The sequence below is a fragment of the Geotrypetes seraphini genome, chromosome 8, assembly GCF_902459505.1.
Source record: "Geotrypetes seraphini chromosome 8, aGeoSer1.1, whole genome shotgun sequence".
NCBI lineage: Eukaryota > Metazoa > Chordata > Amphibia > Gymnophiona > Dermophiidae > Geotrypetes > Geotrypetes seraphini.
Window position 1 is genome coordinate 178,256,056 of NC_047091.1, and position 19,685 is coordinate 178,275,740.

Genomic DNA, 19,685 nt, shown 5'->3' on the forward strand with positions numbered 1-19,685 from the left:
AACCAAAGTGTGGGCGTTCCCCCACCAGAGGGGCGTGGTTTTTCTTAAGGGGGAAATACACGAAATGCGGATCCCCTCCATCTCGTGCGTTCCACCTTAAAATCCGGATCCTGCTTTCTTTTCACCCAGTCTCTGCTTAGCATCGGAGTGTGCACTTGGGGAGGGGGGGGGGCAGAGCTTCTCCCGGTGACCTTGGCCAATTCATGAAGTGAGTTGGCCCGGGACCGGCATAGTTAATGAGGGGATGGTCGAGCCAGAAGTTTGATAAGAACATAGAAGCAAGGCTACCACCACTTGAAAGGAGTACGCAGCGCTGTACACTTTGACATTTAATATAGCATTTATAAACCACTTATAATCTAAGTGCTTTACATTCAGGTACTCAAGCATTTCCCTCTCTGTCCTGGCAGGCTCACACTCTATCCATCTAGGTACATTAGACATTTAATAGACAGTCCCTGCTCAGAAGAGCTTACAGTCTAACTTGGACAGACAGACATAACATATAGGGTTAAGGATGACCTTGAGTCATTAATGTAAACTCGTCTTGCCTGCCCTTCACACACATCCAACCTGCAGCTCAGCTGTTTGGGACTTTGTGCCCATGTGTTGAGTCGGTTTTCCAATGACTGGTGGAGTGGGATTAGGGCAGACATCAGACTGGAAGTCTGCACGGGAATGGGGATTGCGGGACTCCAGCAGGGATGCCCCCAGGTCTATGGAACTCCTGCGGGGATCCCCCCCCCCCCCAAGGTTCATGGGAATCTCGCGGGATGGAACCAGGATTCCCGAGGCCTGGAAAGAGAATTAGTGGAAGAGAGACAAAAGCAGAAACGGGGACCAAGATGATGGAAAAACAAAATGTCCCACCAGCTATAGCAAGGGAGGTGTTCATTTTGAGGGGGGGGGGGCTAAGCTCAAAGTGGGAGGCCTAGCCCTCTCTCATGGCCACTAATTGTGTTTAGTACAAAATGAAGAACTTGCTGAGTTTGTTTTGGGGTTTCCAGTTCAGTTTTGGCACATTTTTCTTATGCAACCAGTGTCCCAAAAAGTGCCTCACTCAAATCTGATTTAAATGATTATGATGCTGTATTGTTTGATTCTTTACTCATTGCTGCATTAAAAACCATTTGTGGCTCTTGGAAGGACCTCTCACAAGTTACCTATGCCAGATGGTGGAACCAGCTTTGTTTGCTCCCCGAGGGCCACAATCCAGTTGGATTTTCAGGAATTCCCCAATGAATATGCATGAGAGAGATTTGCCTGCACTGCCTTCTTGGTATGCAAATCTCTCTCATGCATGTTCATTGTGGAGATCCTGAAAACCTGGCCTGCCAGTAGATCTCGAGGACTGGAATTGGGCAGCCCTGCCCTAGTGGCAGCTGTGCAGTTGGAGAAGTCCCTCTCGGCTTAAAGCAGGGGTGTCAAAGTCCCTCCTCGAGGGCCGCAATCCAGTCGGGGTCTCAGGATTTCCCCAATGAATATGCATGAGATTTATTTGCATGCACTGCTTTCATTGTATGCTAATAGATCTCATGCATATTCATTGGGGAAATCCTGAAAACCTGACTGGATTGCGGCCCTCAGGGAGGGACTTTGACACCCCTGCTCTACAGATATGAGCTTTATATTGCCAAAAAATCCAACTCTTTAATTTCTTTTAACAAGAAACGGTCAACCCTGCAGTCACATGACCTAATGTCTATTCTAATTCTTTCCGGTGATGTTATGCATCTCTTATTTCTGTTCGCTGTTATTTGTTTATATTGTATTTTATTGTTGGTTTAAATAAACTAAGACTTAAAAAAAAAAAAAATCAAAAACTGTCAGAAGTAATTGCTGCTTTTTATGGGGACAGGTAACTTTTATGGGGGATGGACGGGGACATAGGAGATTCTTTGCGGCTTTGGGCAGGAACAGAGGGGATTCCTCGTGGGAACGGGCGGGAATGGAGGGGATTCTGGCAGGGACGGGCAGGATTTCAGTCCCTGCGCAACTCTCTATATCAGACTCAACTCATTTGCAGGGTGTCAGGTCAAAAGCGCGCCGGGACAAAGGCGCGCCCAGACAATTGAGCGCAGCGCGCACCGCTCTAAATTACTGTTTTTAGTGCTCCGACGGGGGGGGCTTGGGGGGGAACCCCCCCCACTTTACTTAATAGACATCGCGCCGTGTTGTGGGGGCATTGTGGGGGGGGGGGTTGTAACCCCCCACATTTTACTGAAAACTTCACTTTTTCCCTGTTTTTAGGGAAAAAGTTCAGTTTACAGTAAAATGTGGAGGGTTACAACCCCCCAAACCCCCCATAACGCCAGCGCGATGTCTATTAAGTAAACTGGGGGGGTTCCCCAACAAAACCCCCCATCGGAGCACCTAAAAACTGTAATTTAGAGCGGCACGGTGGCGCGCTCAATTGTCGGCGTGCACTTTTGTCTTTTGCGCCGTTGTCTATGAACCCATTTGCAGGGGAAGCCTTTTGAGCATGGATCCTGTTTGGAAATCGGACGAAAAAAAAAAAATATCAGCCCACAGCGACCCACAGAGTGAACGACCGTGTTTTGTGCATCTAGCCCTAAGAGTTTGTGTTTTGTGTAGTTTAATTTTGTGGTTAACCATTATGCGTTGTTAATAAGATTATATTGTGTGTATATATGAAAAATGTATGGAAGAAATGGTATTACAATTAGTACTATTATGGGGGCGGGGTCTGGGGCAGAGATTGGGCGGGGTCTGGCCTGCCACTTAGCCTATGTTTTAGATTTCAGCCCCTTCATTTGACTGAGTTTGACACCCCTGCCTTAGAGGGAGAATTGCTTGCAGCATTGATTTCAATGAGAATAATTAGGGGCTACAAATTCCCTGCTACTTTGGGGTGCACATGTAGAAAACAGAATTGCCTTGTGGATCTGGGTAATTTGGGATCTGTAAGGCATCAGTTCAGTATGATTTATTCCCTGTCCCTAAGCCTTCAGGAGCCAGGAATGCTGAACAGATTTTTTTTTTAAACTTTATATACCTTCCAAAGACATGATCTAGGAATCAAACACAGATCGTTGTCCTGGGGGCTCCCCAGCCAGTTGGGTTTCCAGGATATCCACAATGAATATTCATGAGAGAAATTTGCATACAGATGTCTCTCATGAATATTCATTGTGGACACCCTGAAAACCTGACTGGCTGGGGAGCCCCCAGGACAGGTTTGGGTACCAGTATAAGTGACTAGACATATTTAGATGGCATTTTAACTCAGGGATCTCAAAATCCCTCCTTGAGGGCCGCAATCCAGTTGGGTTTTCAGGATTTCCCCAATGAATTTGCATTGAAAGCAGTGCACGCACATAGATCTCATGCATATTCATGAGATCCTGAAAACCCGACAGGATTGCGGCCCTCAAGGAGGGACTTAATTTAACTCCTGCAGCAACCTTGTCTTCGCCTTATTCCAAGCCTTTGCCTTCAGCTTTGGAGATAATAACCCCTTGTTGCCACGATCCCATATGGATTCCACAAGCGATCGGTGCATTTCAAAGTTCTGCCCCGCAACATAGAACCCCAAAGCCCGGGTGTTATGCGAGATCTCGAAGAATTGCACGGAACCGCTGCGAACATATCGAGGTCAACGTGTGCTGTCAAAAACTACGAGAGACAAACTCAGCGACGCTCCCTGCGGCCAAGAGGCTCCCTATTGGGCCCCAGCCAAGCATCACGTCTAATCAGGGGACGAGTTTCGAGTCAGCTGACCTACGTGTCACATGACTCCAGCCCTTTAAATGCCAGAGTTGGGGATTCCTTCAACCACGTGTTTCTTTGCATTTCACCAGCAGTAAAATTACCCATCGGGTTTCTCAAGGGTCCCAGATGGGGGGCCAAAGTATTTCCTGGGTCACACTGGAAGTGCAGAGAGGCAGCAGCACCTCTGACTATGTCCTGCTTCCAAGTGAATGAAAGGGTGCAATTTCCTTTTATCTTTTCTTTCAGCCCCTTTCATCGCTTGGCCTCCTCCTCTGCACCCTGACTCTTTGGTATTTTGTGCTCGATTGCACTATTATTTTTAAACATTTATGTACTGTGGACTCCTTAGTGGCGGTATATTTCTACCAAATAATAAAGCAGTAATGATTTGCCATCAGTTCTTGTACGGAAACATTCCAGAATCGTTTAAAAATAATATGCTCAGTTATACACCACATAGATCATTTCGCGCTGAGAATCTTGTTTTACTGAAGACCAATGTGAACTCAAAGCTTGTGGAGACTGGTAAATTGACTTTTTGGTTGTGCAGGAGTTCTAATCTAATCTAATTTCCATCTTATATACCGGATCATTCCAGCAAGGACTCGAGCCGGTTAACAAAGATTTAAAAGAATATAATAGAAAACAATAATGAAGATAACAGAAAATTTTTAAATCAATTAGATCAGTCCTCAGTTTTTCCGAGGATTCTTAACTGAGGACTGATCTAATTGATTGAAAATTTTTCTATTACCTTCATTATCACTTTTTAGGAAAAATCTGAAAACTTATCTCTTTCCGAGATAAGTTTTCAGATTTTTCCTAAAAAGTGATAGAGATAAGGACGTTCTGATAATCGAGGGAAGATCGTTCTAAGGAATAGGCTAAGGAATGTGAGAATTGACCTAGGGCTTTAATCCCTTTAACAGAAGAGAAGAGCAATTGAAATGTATGTGTATTTCTGGTAGTGTGAAACCGAAGAGAGTTAAATGATAAGAGATAATAAAGGTGAAAAAATTCCATGTAAAATTTTAAAAATTACATTGGCACACTTAAATTGAATTTGCCAGTAAACAGGATATGGAACTCCCTTGTGGGCCACATACGAAACTGGCATGGAAAGGGCACGTTTAGTAAATCACTTAAGACGCAATTCTTTGTGGATGCCTTTTTCTAGCTAACAAGTTTTCTCTCAAGTAAGCTTAAGGATTTTACTATGCAAGCTATTGGATTAGGTTGTAGACATGATTTCTGAAGGTTGTTTTTACGTCTCTTTGATCATGTTTTTGTTTTAAAATTATGTACGTAGATTATGTAAGCTGTTTAGTTTTAGACAGTATAGAAATTTTTTAATCTCCAGCTGTTCTCCTCCACCCCTACGCACCAGAACGGCCACCGCCTTGACCTTGCCTTCCCCTCTTACTGCTCTACCACCAAATCCTGCACCTCCACTCTTCCCCTCTCTGATCATCATCTGTCAACCTTCACAACTCATCACCCTCCCCCCCAAGACCCAGCCAATAGCTACCTAGAAGTTTAGGAACCTTCAGGCTATTGCCAACACCCTCTCCACTCCCATCTCCTCAACTTTTTGCATTCTTATGTAACTATTCTCAAGCTGGACTTGTTGGTCTCGCGTATGGAAGACGTGTTGGGTTTTAGTTACTTTGTCTTCAATCTTTTGTGTAAACCGAGTCGAGCTTCTGAATTAGAAGAGGCACTGGTAGGGGGGATGGGGAGGAGGAGAGGAACCAGTGGGGGGTGGAGAGGAAGAGAGGCATTGGCGGCAGGAGGGGGGGTTCGGAAAGAGCAGAGGCACCATGGGGGTGGGTGGAGAGGAAGAGAGGCATCGGGGGGACGGAGGGGGACGGAGAAGAGGAGAGGCACCGGTGTGAGGAAGAGAGGCATTGGCATGGGGGAAATTAGAGGCATGATTGTGAAGAGGACAATTCATCGCAGCCGTTTCATTGCAGCTGTGATGAAACGGCTGCGATAAATCGTCCCATTCCGTCTGCTGAACATCTTTGGCTTAAATCCCGCACACATGCTGACTTTACACACTTCAAATTCCACCCGACATCCTTCCAGTGCGCCCTTTCACTTGCCAAACAAGAATCCTACGTCCGTTTAACTTACTCTCTCTTTGGCACACTCTACTCAAAGTACTCATGCATCTGGGGAGGGGCCTACGGGTCTGATTGGCCCAGGTTGTTTACGGCCCCTCCTATGGGAGGGGCCTTAGGCATCTGGGCCAATCAGAGCCTTAGGCCCCTCCCCGGATGCATGAAATATCCATTCCTTCTACTCTATGACTGACACAACCCCCGCGATCATGATGCAGATAAGGATCCCAAAGCTCAAAGCAGCTGCAAAACACATCAGGCACGCTCTCTCTTCAACTTGGTTCTCAGTCTCACACTCTCTTCTCTCCCATGTGATCTTTTTTTTTATTGATTATACTCCTCCCTCCGAATCCGCGGTTTCAGTATCTGCGGATTCGGTTATTCATGTTTTTTTGGCCTGGGACACCCCCCCCCTAGTGAATCGCTCCATCCCCGACCTTCCACAACCTTACCTAGTGGTCAAACGGTGATGCGAGGCAGGAGCGATCTTCCTACACTCCTGCCCCAGTGCAGAGCCGTCAACAAAAATGGCTGCCGTGAGTTCCCGTGGTCTCACGAGACTACCACGGGAACTCATGGCAGCCATTTTCAAAGATGGCTCTGCACGGGACAGGAGAGTAGGAAGATCGCTCCCACCCCACCTCACCGCTAGACCACCAAGTAAGGTCCGGGATGCAGGAGGGAGGCAGGGGTGGGTCAGAGTCGGCCCAAAAGTTATTTGCGAATTTTACATATTCGCGGGCCGGCTCTGCCCCTAACCCCCACGAATATGGAGGGAGGAATGTACATGACCTTTAGGAATGTGAATCCGCATTTAACCACGGGCGTGAGGATACTCTTATAGCAGGCTGCAAAGGTACAGTAGACGCCTTTATGTCTTTCTAAAATGCTAGGTGCAAAGCATCAGAAATCGAGCCTAGGGTGAATCTGCTTTGTGCGCGTGAAGTCATAAAAAAAGTAGAAATCACTCTTTTTATCATTGAAAACAATCTTTTATCTGCAAAACATCCTGTACAAAATGACCCCCTTAGTCCAAACGGAAGACTTGGAAATGATGGAGACAAGAAATCGAATTACACCGATACAGAGGATGCTTAAATTCCCCCCCCCCCCCCCCCCGGCCTCACTCATCTCATGTGCTCACTGGCAATGCCAACTTCCTTGCTGACAAGAATCGCTAAAATCCTGCCACCCTGAGTGCCAGGGGTAAAGCGGGCAGACTGCCTCTTCCCCAAGAATCCAGGGAGCTGTTAAGAGTACCGCTTGGTAGAGTTATGGTTTGTTTCAAGTAGTCTATGGTAGGGAGACCCCCCCACCTCCCCACTTCCTTTTGGGCTTGGTGGAATCGCCTACATGCCCTCATGTTGATGGAAAGGGAACAGATGCGTAACTTCCTTTAAACGAACAAAAACTTGTTTTATTTTGAATATCTGGGGACCATATCTCTAGTCCTTGCCACATCGAGCTACTAGTTTAGTACTGAATCCTTTTTGATGCTTGCTTGTATGGTTGGCGGTCTGAGCCAGCTCTGCTCGGGGAGGGGGAGGGGAGTGTGAGTCCTCCCGCTCTTTATTGGTTGTGTTCTGTGGTTTCTGTGGCTCTCTCCTTCTCTTAAAAACATGTCGGCAGATAAAGGCCAAATGGCCCATCTAGTCTGCCCATCCGCAGTAACCATGATCTTTCTCTCTGCGAGAGATCCCATGTGTCTACCCCAGGCCCTCTTGAATTCAGACACAGTCTCTGTCTCCACCATCTCTTCCGGGAGGCTGTTCCACGCATCTACCACCGTTTCTGTAAAAAAGTATTTCCTTAGATTATTCCTGAGCCTATCACTTCTTAACGTCATCCTATGCCCTCTCATTCCAGCGCTTCCTTTCAAATGAAAGAGACTCGACTCGTGTGTATTTATGCCACGTAGGTATTTAAACGTCTCTATCATATCTCCCCTCTCCCACTTTACCTCCAAAGTATACAGATTGAAATCTTTAAGTCTGTCCCCATACGCCTTATGAAGACCACGTACCATTTTCGTAGCCTTCCTCTAGGCCGACTCCATCCTTTTTATATCTTTTTGAAGGTGCGGCCTCCAGAATTGTACGGAATATTCTAGATGAGGTCTCACCAAAGTTATATCTTGGCCTCGGCTAGCTTTTAGTTGTAGCTTGGATGTGTTGCTGATATGGGGGGGAGGGAGAGGGCATTTGAAGGGGGGTACTCTCTTCTTTCTTTTCGCTTCTAGGGAGGGGGATGTATTGTAGATTTTGTGTGGCAAAATTTGCTGATTTACTATTTGTTTTTGTCAATTAAGGTTCAGTTGACGTTTACGGTCTGTCTTTTGACATGCTCATCTTATTGTAATCTTTTATCATTCCATAAAAATTGTTAAAAGTAGTCCATGTAAAAGGTTGTAAAAGCAAGAAATTCCTAAATCACTCTTTAGCATCTCAGGCAGCGTCTCATGAAAAAGAATTTCGATCATTGTTGCTCACAGCTGTTTCCTACGGACATTTTAGAAAACAGCTAAAAACCTATCTTTTCTCCAAATACCTGACTAGCTGACTCATTCAAATAGACGATTATGTTTATAATCTTTTGTAAACCGCGTAGAACTTTTTGGTAACGCTGTTTATAAGTATAATGTTATGTTATGTCTATGGTGGGAGCATAATGTGGACCTCAATCTTTTGTGAGCAGAGCTAATTGCACGATTCGGAAGGAAAAATGCTTGCTCCGAACGAACATTTTGGACAGTATGAATAACGCGGTGCTCTCTTTGTATCCCCAGCAGATCTGTAGGAGAAACTAAGCGCTTAATCCAGTTAAATGTGAGAATCCAGAGCTATAGTCTTCACCCACTGAGTCTTCATACTGCAGGAAAAGGTCTATCCTTCCCCCCCCCCCGCTACCAGGAAAAAACCTTCACCTTAGATGCAGCCAAGTATTTCCAGCCAAGCCCATAGGATGTTCCAGGTCAGTGAAGTTAAATTCTTATGCTCCATCCATAAAAGAAACCCAGCTCCCTAACCCCTCACTTTTACAAATCCTGATACCCAGAATAACTGGTGAAATGTTGCAGAACAAAAGACTTAACTGTCCAAAATGCCTAGAAATCAGTCCCAGGCAGACATCAATGCACCTTCGTCTCAACACAACCTTGGGCGTTCATTCTGCAAAAATGTCCGTACCGGTCCCTGTAGCGGGGAATGGTGTTCCACAAGTGACATATAAGAAGGGTCTGACGGCTCCCTTTCAGGATCTAATCAGAAGGAAGGAGTTGCTCGTCTACAGGAAATCTGAGCTAAGACATTTCGGCCAAGGGATTTCTGTGCACCGGGGCCTTCTAGGTGAGGCTGGGATGTCTCTCGGTATTGGCACTGAGCTGTTGGATCTGTTCTTCAGATGCCTTGTCGGGTAGCAGAACCTCTACGGAGAAGCTGACCTTTTTGGAATGGAGATAACTATAGGTGTTGTCGAATCGCAGAACATCTGAAAGTAGAGAAACAGGAAGTGAGAGAGTAAAAACACTGAAATAAGAAGAACCCATTCTCCCTTAAAGCAGTGGCATCTTCTACTATCCTACCTTGATGGGATTTGTGTCTCCAGGTTGATGAAAAGTTCAATTTACTTGATATACAGTACTCCCCTGAAATTCGCAGGGGTTCCGTTCTAGGAACCCCTGTGAATTTTGGAAAAACCGTGAATGCGGTTTTTCGCCTGTCAAAAGGCAGGGGAGGCAGGAGAGGGCCAGCTGGAGCGCTGGAGGGTGAAGAATATCCCTCGTGGTCAGCTCCGACCGCCTCTTTCTGTAGTAAAGTCGGGCTACACCAATCAGGAGCTGCTTTGACACACAGCTCCCGATTGGTACAGCCCGACTTTACTACAGGAAGAGGCGGTCGGAGCAGACCGTGAATGAGCGACTCCGCGATTCGCGAATTCACGGGGGGGGGGGGGACACTGTACTGCAAATATAAAACCAATGTGAAGCTAAGTCAGGGGTCTCAAAGTCCCTCCTCGAGGGCCGCAACCCAGTCGGGTTTTCAGGATTTCCCCAATGAATATGCATGAGATCTATGTGCATGCACTGCTTTCAATGCATATTCATTGGGAAAATCCTGAAAACCCGACTGGATTCCAGCCCTCGAAGACCAGAATTGCCCACCCCTGATCTAACTACAACAGGAGTAGGGAACTCCGTTCCTCGAGAGCCGTATTCCAGTCGGGTTTTCAGGAATTCCCCAATGAATATGCGCGAGATTTATTTGCATGCACTTCTTTCAATGCATATTCATTGGGGAAATCCTGAAAACCCGACTGGATTGCGGCCCTCGAGGAGGGACTTTGAGACCCCTGATCTAAGTGGTTTACAATAAACAGTCATTTTATGTACAAAACATCCCATAGAAAATTAACGCCTTAATCCTTGGGGCACCAAACAGAAGACTTGGAAATTATGGAGATGAGAAATTGAATTACACTGATACAGAGGATGCTTAACTTCCCCCCCCCCCCAATCTCCCATTCATTTGTCTCACGTGCTCACTAGAAATGCCAAGTTTCTTGCTGACAAGAATCGCTAAAATCCTGCCATCTTGCCAGGGGTAAAGCAGGCAGACTGCCTATGTGCATAATGATACTGGTGGTGTAGCCTTATGCTAATTCAAAGCGAGGCGCCATCACCTTGCAAAGACATTGGTCTTCTCCAGACTAGGGTTGCCCACCCTCTCTGCCCATTTCTCTAACTGACACAAGTCGCTCTGGAGTTCCTCACTATCCTTCTGCGATCTGATTGCCCGGCATAGCTTTGTGGCGTCTGCAAACTTGATGAGCTCACTGAATGTTCCTTCTTCCAGGTCATTGATGAAAATATTAAATAAGATGGGCCCAAGTACCGAGCCCTGGGGCACACCACTAGTCACTTTCTCCCAATCTGAGAACTTCCCATTTATGCCCACTCTCTGCTTTCTGTTCTCCAACCATTTGCCTATCCATCTTAGTATATAAGAACATAAGAACATAAGAAATGCCTCCGCTGGGTCAGACCTGAGGTCCATCGCACCCAGCAGTCCGCTCACGCGGCGGCCCAACAGGTCCAGGACCTGTGCAGTAAATTTCTATCTATACCCCTCTATCCCCTTTTCCAGCAGGAATTTGTCCAATCCTTTCTTAAACCCCAGTACCGTACTCTGCCCTATTATGTCCTCTGGAAGCGCATTCCAGGTGTCCACCCTACGTTGGGTAAAAAAGAACTTCCTAGCATTTGTTTTGAATTTGTCCCCTTTCAACTTTTCCAAATGCCCTCTTCTTTTATTTTTTGAAAGTTTGAAGAATCTGTCCCTCTCTACTCTCTCTATGCCCTTCAAGATCTTGTAAGTCTCTATCATATCCCCTCTTAATCTTCTCTTTTCCAGGGAAAAGAGTCCCAGTTTTTCCAATCTCTCAGCGTATGAAAGGCTTTCCATCCCCTTAATCAGTCGTGTCGCTCTCCTCTGAACTCTCTCGAGTAACGCCATATCCTTCTTAAGGTACGGTGACCAATACTGGACGCAGTACTCAAGATGTGGACGCACCATTTTCCGATACAGCGGCAGGATAACTTCTTTCGTTCTGATTGTAATACCCTTCTATTCCATGGCTTTGTAGTTTCCTGAGAAGTCTTTCATGTGGAACCTTGTCGAATGCTTTCTGGAAGTCCAAGTATATTATGTCCACCGGTTCTCCATTATCAATTTGTTTGTTCACGGTCTCAAAAAATTGAAGTAAATTCGTCAAACATGATTTCCCTTAACTTAAGCCATGTTGACTGCTCTCATCAGGTCGTGTGTATCCAAGTGCCGGACTATGCTATCTTTAATCAGTGCTTCAACCATCTTTCCAGGGACAGCCGTAAGACTCACAGGTCTGTAGTTGCTCGGTTCAGGCATGGGATGGAGTTAACCAGTGAAACCTGTTCCTTAGGGCAGGGGTAGGCAATTCCGGTCCTCGAGAGCCGGAACCAGGTCAGGTTTTCAGGATATCCACAATAAATATGCATGAGATAGATTTGCATCTCAAGGAGGCCGTGCATGCAAATCCATCTCATACATATTCATGGTGGAGATCCTGAAAACCTGACCTGGCTCCGGCTCTCAAAGACCGGAATTGCCTTAGGGTATGAATCTATATGGGAACTAATATATTCCACAACAGAAAGGACAATACAACCCCACATATAACGGAACAAAACACAAGAGGAAATGGTGAAAGGACTGTGCACATCAGCCTTTGGAACGATTGTAAATTTATTAAAGGAATTTAAGCCATTAAAGCATATACATAAAATGATGAAAGCCTAATAAAAGAGTCCTTAGTCCTTTTTAGCTGGACTCCCGACATGGTCCGTGTTTCAGTTTCTAAATTAAAGCCTTCATTAAGTGTGTGCTTGTAACTACCAGTAGATGGCGCTGGTGTAATGGAAATCTAAAAAGGATTGCTCTAGGCTTATATGACCAACTGAATATGGGCGGGGCTTGGGCATGATGTGGGTGTAACGGGGCAGGGATGGTTGGAACTGGGCGAGTCTATGGGTCCAGTAACCCTATGTAGGCCTCCCATTAGAGAATGGCATGGGGACAAATTTTTCCCTATCCCCGCAGGAACTCAATTTCGCCGTCCCACGAGCTCTGTCGCTGTCCCTGTCCCATTCCTGTAAGCTCTGCCTTAACCGCAGAAGCCTCAAAAACGTATGAGGACGGAGCTTGCAGGAATGGGGCAAGGACAGGAAAAGAACCTGCGGGGACGGGACAATGAGTTCCCGTGGGGGGGGGGGGCGGGGAAAAATTTGTCCCCGTGTCATTCTCTCCCTCCCATGTTCCCATTAAGCAGAGATACAAAGAGACCCACTCACAGATGCCAGGCTCTGAGCATGTGACGCTGCCATCCTCTGGTACCAAGTGGGCATTGTAGCGGTCGTTGATTATCACTTCAGTCATTTCACCAGCTTTCTGCTTCTGTCCCACCTTCGTCTTCAGAAAGACACCAAAACCAATGTCAGAGCCTTCGGACATGAACTGCCACCTGCGTGCGATACAGAACCTCCGTATTACACACCTGCCACCTGCACGCGACAGACAGTTTCAGTATTACACCATATGCCAATGAAGATTCGGCATATATCTTTCATCCCATAGATAAATACGTGCTCCCTCCCAACAACTGTGTTTGATATCAAGGCTTTGTGCTCTTGAAACTACGATGGGAGCTCAAGGCAGCCATTTCCCCGTGAGCGATCTGCACGGGGCAGGAGCGTGGGAAGATCGCTCCCGCCCGGAAACCCGCTAGACCACCAGGCAAGGCTTAAGGGAGGGCTCACATCGCAGGGCTTAAAACAGCCTGAAAAATGAAAATGATTTTTTTTGGGGCATAAAATCGCGAATAATCGAAACCATAGATATGGAAACCGCGAATACGGAGGGGGAAGTGTAGTTCTAAATACATAGTTACATGTTTAAGTAGGTCATTGTTGGCTCTTCGTTTTGTCCCAAGAATTGCATTAGACCGTTTAGAAATGGGCTTTGACAATTACCATTTCCGTTACTTCAGGGTTGGCTCCCTGTCTTGGAAGAGAAAAGCTTGCAAGAGTTTTCTGAACCTGGGATAGTGGTCACGTCGCAAGGTCGTAGTGTACGCGGAATACTCAGTCCAGCAGATGTGGAGACTTGGACCCACTGCTGTGTGTAGGGGATTCTAGACTAGAGGTCTGCACGGGAATGGGGATCGCGGGAATCCTGCGGGTCCCGCGGGAATCCCCCCTAACCCACGGGACTCCCATGGGAACACCCCTCTGGCCCACGGGACTCCCACGGGTCTAGCCAACGGGACTTCCACGGGGATGGAAGGCTTTGGAAGCAGGGTTCGTCCTTATAATATAATGGACACGTCAGCCTTAGTAAAAGAGGGGGGTTTATAAGTTAATTACCTGAACAGAAAACAGATAAAGGGTTCCACCAAAGAGATTCCACAAGGAAAACAGCAAAAGAAACTGTGGAATTGATGATCCTGTCAGAAGTAATTGCTGCTTTTAATGGGGGTGGGCGGGGATGGAGGTAATTCCTTGCGGGGATGGGTGGGGACGGAGAGGATCCTGACGGGGACGGGTGGGGACGGAGAGGATCCTGGCGGGGATGGGTGGGGACGGAGAGGATCCTGATGGGGACGGGTGGGGACAGAGAGGATCCTGATGGGGACGGGTGGAGACAGAGAGGATCCTGGCGGGGATGGGTGGGGACGGAGAGGATCCTGATGGGGATGGGTGGGGACAGAGAGGATCCTGATGGGGACGGGTGGAGACAGAGAGGATCCTGGCGGGGATGGGTGGGGACGGAGAGGATCCTGATGGGGATGGGTGGGGACAGAGAGGATCCTGATGGGGACGGGTGGAGACAGAGAGGATCCTGATGGGGACGGGTGGAGACAGAGAGGATCCTGGCGGGGATGGGTGGGGACGGAGAGGATCCTGATGGGGACAGGTGGGGACAGAGAGGATCCTGATGGGGACGGGTGGAGACAGAGAGGGTCCTGGCGGGGATGGGTGGGGACGGAGAGGATCCTGATGGGGACGAGTGGGGACGGAGAGGATCCTGATGGGGCGGGTGGAGACAGAGAGGATCCTGGCGGGGACGGGCGGGGATGGGTGGGATTTCTGTCCCCGCGCAACTCTCTATTCTAGACTTACAGATAAACTCAGTCTCCTGTTCCCCACTCCACACCCCTTACCTGAGGACACACCCAGGAAACAGGATCTCGTACTCGACCTGATGGCTTGAGCCACGGTTTATCGTCACGCTGTGTTCATACTGCTGTTTCACCTGGTCTCGTACATAGTAGCTCTTGGGAACATCCCCCCCACACTTAATCTGAAATGGAGCAGAATGTAAGACTGAGGAGATGCAGACTTTGACCTAGACCGTGTGGGTCTGCTCCGATCCAATTTTTTTGACCGATTCTGCATGCAAACGATTCGTCGTAATCCCCGGCTCTGCTGTCCAATTGATCGCTGTGAAAGCGACTCTCACACATGTGCAGAGCCAGCAGGGGATGCCCGAACAGCTGAGAAGTAGGGGAAAGCCTCCTGCCACTCAGCTGTTTGGGGCAGGAAACCTTTTTTCTTCTTTATTTTTTTAATGGGCACAGATGCTGCACCAGGAATCTCCCTCCTTCCCCTCCAGCGCTAGTGAAAATTGGCAGGAGAAATGGCCATTCCTTCCTGTCATTTACTTCCCCCCACCTCAGTGAGACAAAAATGGCAGGAAGGATGCTATTCTGACCACCCCCCACAGTAGCGAAACGGCAGGAGGAATGCCAACTTCCTCGTGCTACTGGAGGTCCCCCGAAACCCTCCACCCCCTGAACCCCTCCCGTACCTTTTCAGAGAAGTTGGAGCAGGAGGGAAGCTCAGTCCATCCTGCTCCTAGCCTTGCCAGTCCAAAATGGCAGGCCTTTCCCGCCCCGGTGCATCATGTGATGCACAAGGAGGGGCCTAATACCCCTAAGGCCCCTCCCCTTATTGCCTTCGACTCCTCCTCCTTGTATCGCGGGATACAGAGGGAGAAGCCAAAGGCCCTGATTAGCTCAGACACTTTAGGCCCCTTCCGGTGCATCACATGATGCACTGGGGAGGGAAAGAACCACTATTTTGGACTGGCAAGACTACAAATGGGACAGATTGAGCTTCCCTCCTGCTCTAACTTTTCTGAAAAGGTATGGGGGGGTTGGGGGACCTCCGGTGGCAGGAGAAAATGGTCATGCCTCCTGCCTTTTTTTCAGGGTGAAAGAGAGAGGGCAGGGGATGTTTAGGGGGATGCCTTGCGTGGGAGTGGCCTTCGGTGGCAAGAGGGAGTGGGCATCCCTCCTGCCATTTTTTCTCACACGGGGGAGGTGGGGTTAGCAAGGTAGGAGGAAGTAGGCAATCCTCCTGCCGTTTTGCTGGTGGGGGGAGGGTCGGTTCCCAGTGCTAGTTCATTGGGGAGGGCCGCCATCAGGTGCTTTTTTTTCTTTTTTTTTTCTAATGGGGCAGATATTGTGCATGTTTTAACATTAGAAAAAAAGGGCCAAACTTTGGTTAGAAAGGTAAACGATTGGTCTCGACCGGTTCATAGACAAAACCGCGGAAGACAAAGGCGCGCACCGACAACTGAGCGCAAGACGGAGGCGCGCACCGAAGAAAATGACAGTTGGGGGGTTTTGTTGGGGAGCCCCCCCACTTTACTTAATACAGATTGCGGCGGCATTGTGGGTGGTTTGGGGGGTTGTAACCCCCCTCATTATACTGTACACTTAACTTTTTCCCTGTTTTTAGGGAAAAAGTGAAGTTTTCAGTAAAATGTGGGGGGTTACAACCCCCCAAACCCCCCACAATGCCCCCACATCGCGGCACGATCTGTATAAAGTAAAGTGGAGGGGTTCCCCCCCACACACCCCCGTCGGAGCCCCTAAAAACAGTTATTTTTTTCAGCGTGCGCCTCCACGCTGCGCTCAGTTGTCGGCGCGCACCTTTGACTTCTGCGGTTTTGACCTGACACCGTCTCGACCAGTCGCTTTTTTTTTTTTGGATCGCTAAAAGTGATCACTTTTTTTCGTGCATTGGGAAGCCATGTTAGCGCACCAATCGCTCTACTAGTTTAGATAGCAAAGAACCAAGAACCAACCAAAGTAGCTTGGAGAAACCTAATAAAATAATACAAGATCAAACTTAAGGAAAAACGAAGAGCTTATTACTCCAAACTAATAGGCACAGAATCCTTAGACACAAAGAAACTCTTCCAACTTGTGAAGAACCTCACCGACACTCAGCCATTCCTAGCCACTCAAGGAATCCACCCTCCAACGGCCACCCAACTAGCGGACCACTTCAAGAACAAGATCGCCACTATTAGAGCCTCCTTCAACAACTCACCGACCCTCCTAGACGAGATCATAATAAACCCTACAACAGATGAAGCCACTGCAGATGACAGGCACTGGTCCAACTTTACAAAGGTGCAATGGTTGGACATGAACCGACTCTACAGAAAATACAGTCGAGCGTCATGCGACCTGAACAACTGCCCCTCATATCTACTGACAAATGCATCCCCCAAATTTAGAGCTTGCCTCCTGCAATGGATCCAAACAACTCTCACGGAAGGCCAATTCCCACAAGACCTAGGAGAAATCATAATCACCCCAATACTGAAAGATCCCAAAGGACCAATAGACAACCCTCCAACTACCGACCCATCGCCTCAATTCCATTATATGTTAAACTAATAGAAGGTCTGGTTGCCAAATACCTCACCAACTACCTTGAAGACCACAACCTACTCCACCCAACTCAATCGGGGTTCAGATCTAACCACAGCACCGAGACACTGCTAGCTTCCCTTCTAGATATAGCCAGACAGCACCTTAGCAAAGGAAGAAGGATGCTGATAATTCAACTCGACCTCTCTGCCGCATTTGACCTGGTCGACCACACTATACTTCTTCAGATATTAGAAGCAATAGGGATCTCAGGCAAAGTATACAACTGGTTTCAAGGATTCCTTAAAACAAGAACATACAGAGTAAAAACAAAGGATCTTATATCGGAGCCTTGGACCAACCCCTGCGGAGTACCCCAAGGTTCCCCACTGTCACCCATGCTCTTCAATCTTTACATTTCCTCCCTCGGTACCCTGTTAGACAAACCCAAAGTAACTTCATTCAGCTATGCAGACGATATCACCATACTCCTCCCCTTTGACACACAAGACCCCACCAAATCAGGCATCCTGGAAAAAACTCTAGAAGCAGTGGAAAAATGGATGACAGAATACAAACTGAAGCTCAACCCAGATAAAACTAAATTTCTACTGCTTGAAAAGGACAAAACCCCTTCTATAACTGAGCTAGAAATAAAAACCACCAAATATCCCTTACAACCCACTCTCAAACTCCTTGGAGTAACAGTGGACAGAGGTTGCACTCTTCAGGTGCAAATCAACAAAATCACACAAAAAGCTTTCTTCACCATGCGCAACCTTCGCAAAATCAGAAAATTCTTTGAAAAAGAACAATTCAGACTCATAGTCCAATACCTAGTCCTAAGTCTAATGGATTATTGCAATATTCTCTACCTTTCCTGTCCCACCTACCTAATAAAACAACTACAGACCGTGCAGAACACTGCCCTCAGAATGATCTATTCCCTTGGAAAATTTGACCACATCACCAACGCCTTCCTAGATTCACACTGGCTTCCAATACAAGCCCGCATCCAATTCAAACTATACTGCGTATTATTCAAAACATTAAACGGAACGGCACCCTCCACCTAAACAACCGTCTAAACAGGAACCACTCAACCAGACAGAGGAGAACCCAATCCCCTCTCTCCTACCCCCCTTTTAAAGGAACTAAATGCAAAAAGATGTATGACAACTTACTTGCAACACATGCAGCTAAATTGGACCCCTCCATCACCAACCTACTGACAGCTTCAACTGACCTCAAGGCTTTCCGCAAAGAAATCAAGACCCTACTATTCAAGAAATTCACCCAAACGTCCTAATCCCTTCCTTTTCCCCTTTCACCCCCTCTTAGAATCCTCTCATCAAAATTGCTTTAGACCTTACGCCTTAATTGTAATTTGTATTTCTCTTCCTGGAAATGTCCAGTTATCGTTCTGATGTAATCCGCTTAGAACTGAAAGGTACAGGCGGAATATAAGCCAGTAATGTAATGTAATTTTAATATTAATGATCTTATTTGCACGGTCGGATCAGGGAATGAGCGATGGTGCAGAAAAGCAGGCGGCGAGCCGTTTTCTGCGCTGGGACAGCAAATGCGATCGTCACTAAAGCTGTTAAAACAAGTTTTAGTGACGATCGCTGGCTTTAGGGCATCTGGGCCTTTGAGAGGACATCTCCCATCCAGAAAAGCAGATGTGTTCCCCCAGGTAGGCAGGCTCTCTCTTTTGCAGCCCTGGTCAGATGGACACCCCAGCTCTGTAAGATGTCTCCAACTCTCTGGAAGCAGCACGTTTCCTCCAAACTTTATTGGAATATTTAATATCATTAGAAAATAAAATCTATTGAAATCAAACGGGCGCACTTACCTATAAAGGCCAGAGCACAGGCATTTGGAAACCTAGGTGAATCTTCGACAATCACAATTACATTAATATAATTCCCCCCCCCCCCCAATGATCCTATAAAAACACGTTCAGGTCAATATTGAAAGCGATTTAACCGAAAAGAAACAGCTCCTGGCCTGCTAAAGGGCTTCTTTGTGGTTAACGGGTCATTTTCAGCAACATCTTACCAGTGAGTACCACTGAAATTAGCTAGTTAGTATTATGTCAAAACTGGCTATTTTGGGGGTGTTCCATGGCCAATAAAGTACTACTATTCAACATTATTAATTGGCCAAGATCACTGCATAAATAAGGCCATATAAAAATTCCAGAGCTCAGATTGTGATGTCATAATGCCTCATTCCACCAATGCCTAAGCTCCGTCCTCATCTGCACAAGCCTCAAACACTGTAAAATCCTAAGTAGCAACATTCTAGAGCTCAGATTGTGATGTCATAATGCCTCATTCCACCAATACCTAAGAGCCAGCCTCATCAGTGATGTCACAATGGCTTGATTGTCCTATGCTTGACTCACATAAGAACATAAGAATTGCCATACTGGGTGTAGCCCAATAGCCCAACCTCATGGTGGTCAATCCAGGTCACTAGTACCTGGAACCCCCCCCCCCCCAAAAAAAAAAAAAGTAGCAACATTCCATGAAGTAATTCATAGCCGTTTAAGTGCTGAATATCACACTT

The 19,685-nt window shown here is 47.1% G+C and overlaps 1 protein-coding gene across 3 annotated transcripts in view; it reads right to left on the reverse strand.

Moving 5' to 3' along the window:
• Window positions 1-7,994: 7,994 nt before the first annotated feature.
• SEC14L2 (SEC14 like lipid binding 2) overlaps window positions 7,995-19,685 on the reverse strand; it is a 53,581-nt gene continuing 41,890 nt past the window's right edge. For all 3 annotated transcript variants that reach the window (XM_033956970.1, XM_033956971.1, XM_033956969.1), the window contains 3 exons: window positions 14,607-14,746; window positions 12,739-12,908; window positions 7,995-9,341 (listed from right to left, as the gene is read on the reverse strand). In XM_033956970.1, coding sequence (XP_033812861.1) covers window positions 9,196-9,341; window positions 12,739-12,908; window positions 14,607-14,746 — 456 coding nt within the window. In that variant the 3' untranslated portion in view covers window positions 7,995-9,195. The remainder of the gene's footprint in view (window positions 9,342-12,738; window positions 12,909-14,606; window positions 14,747-19,685) is intronic.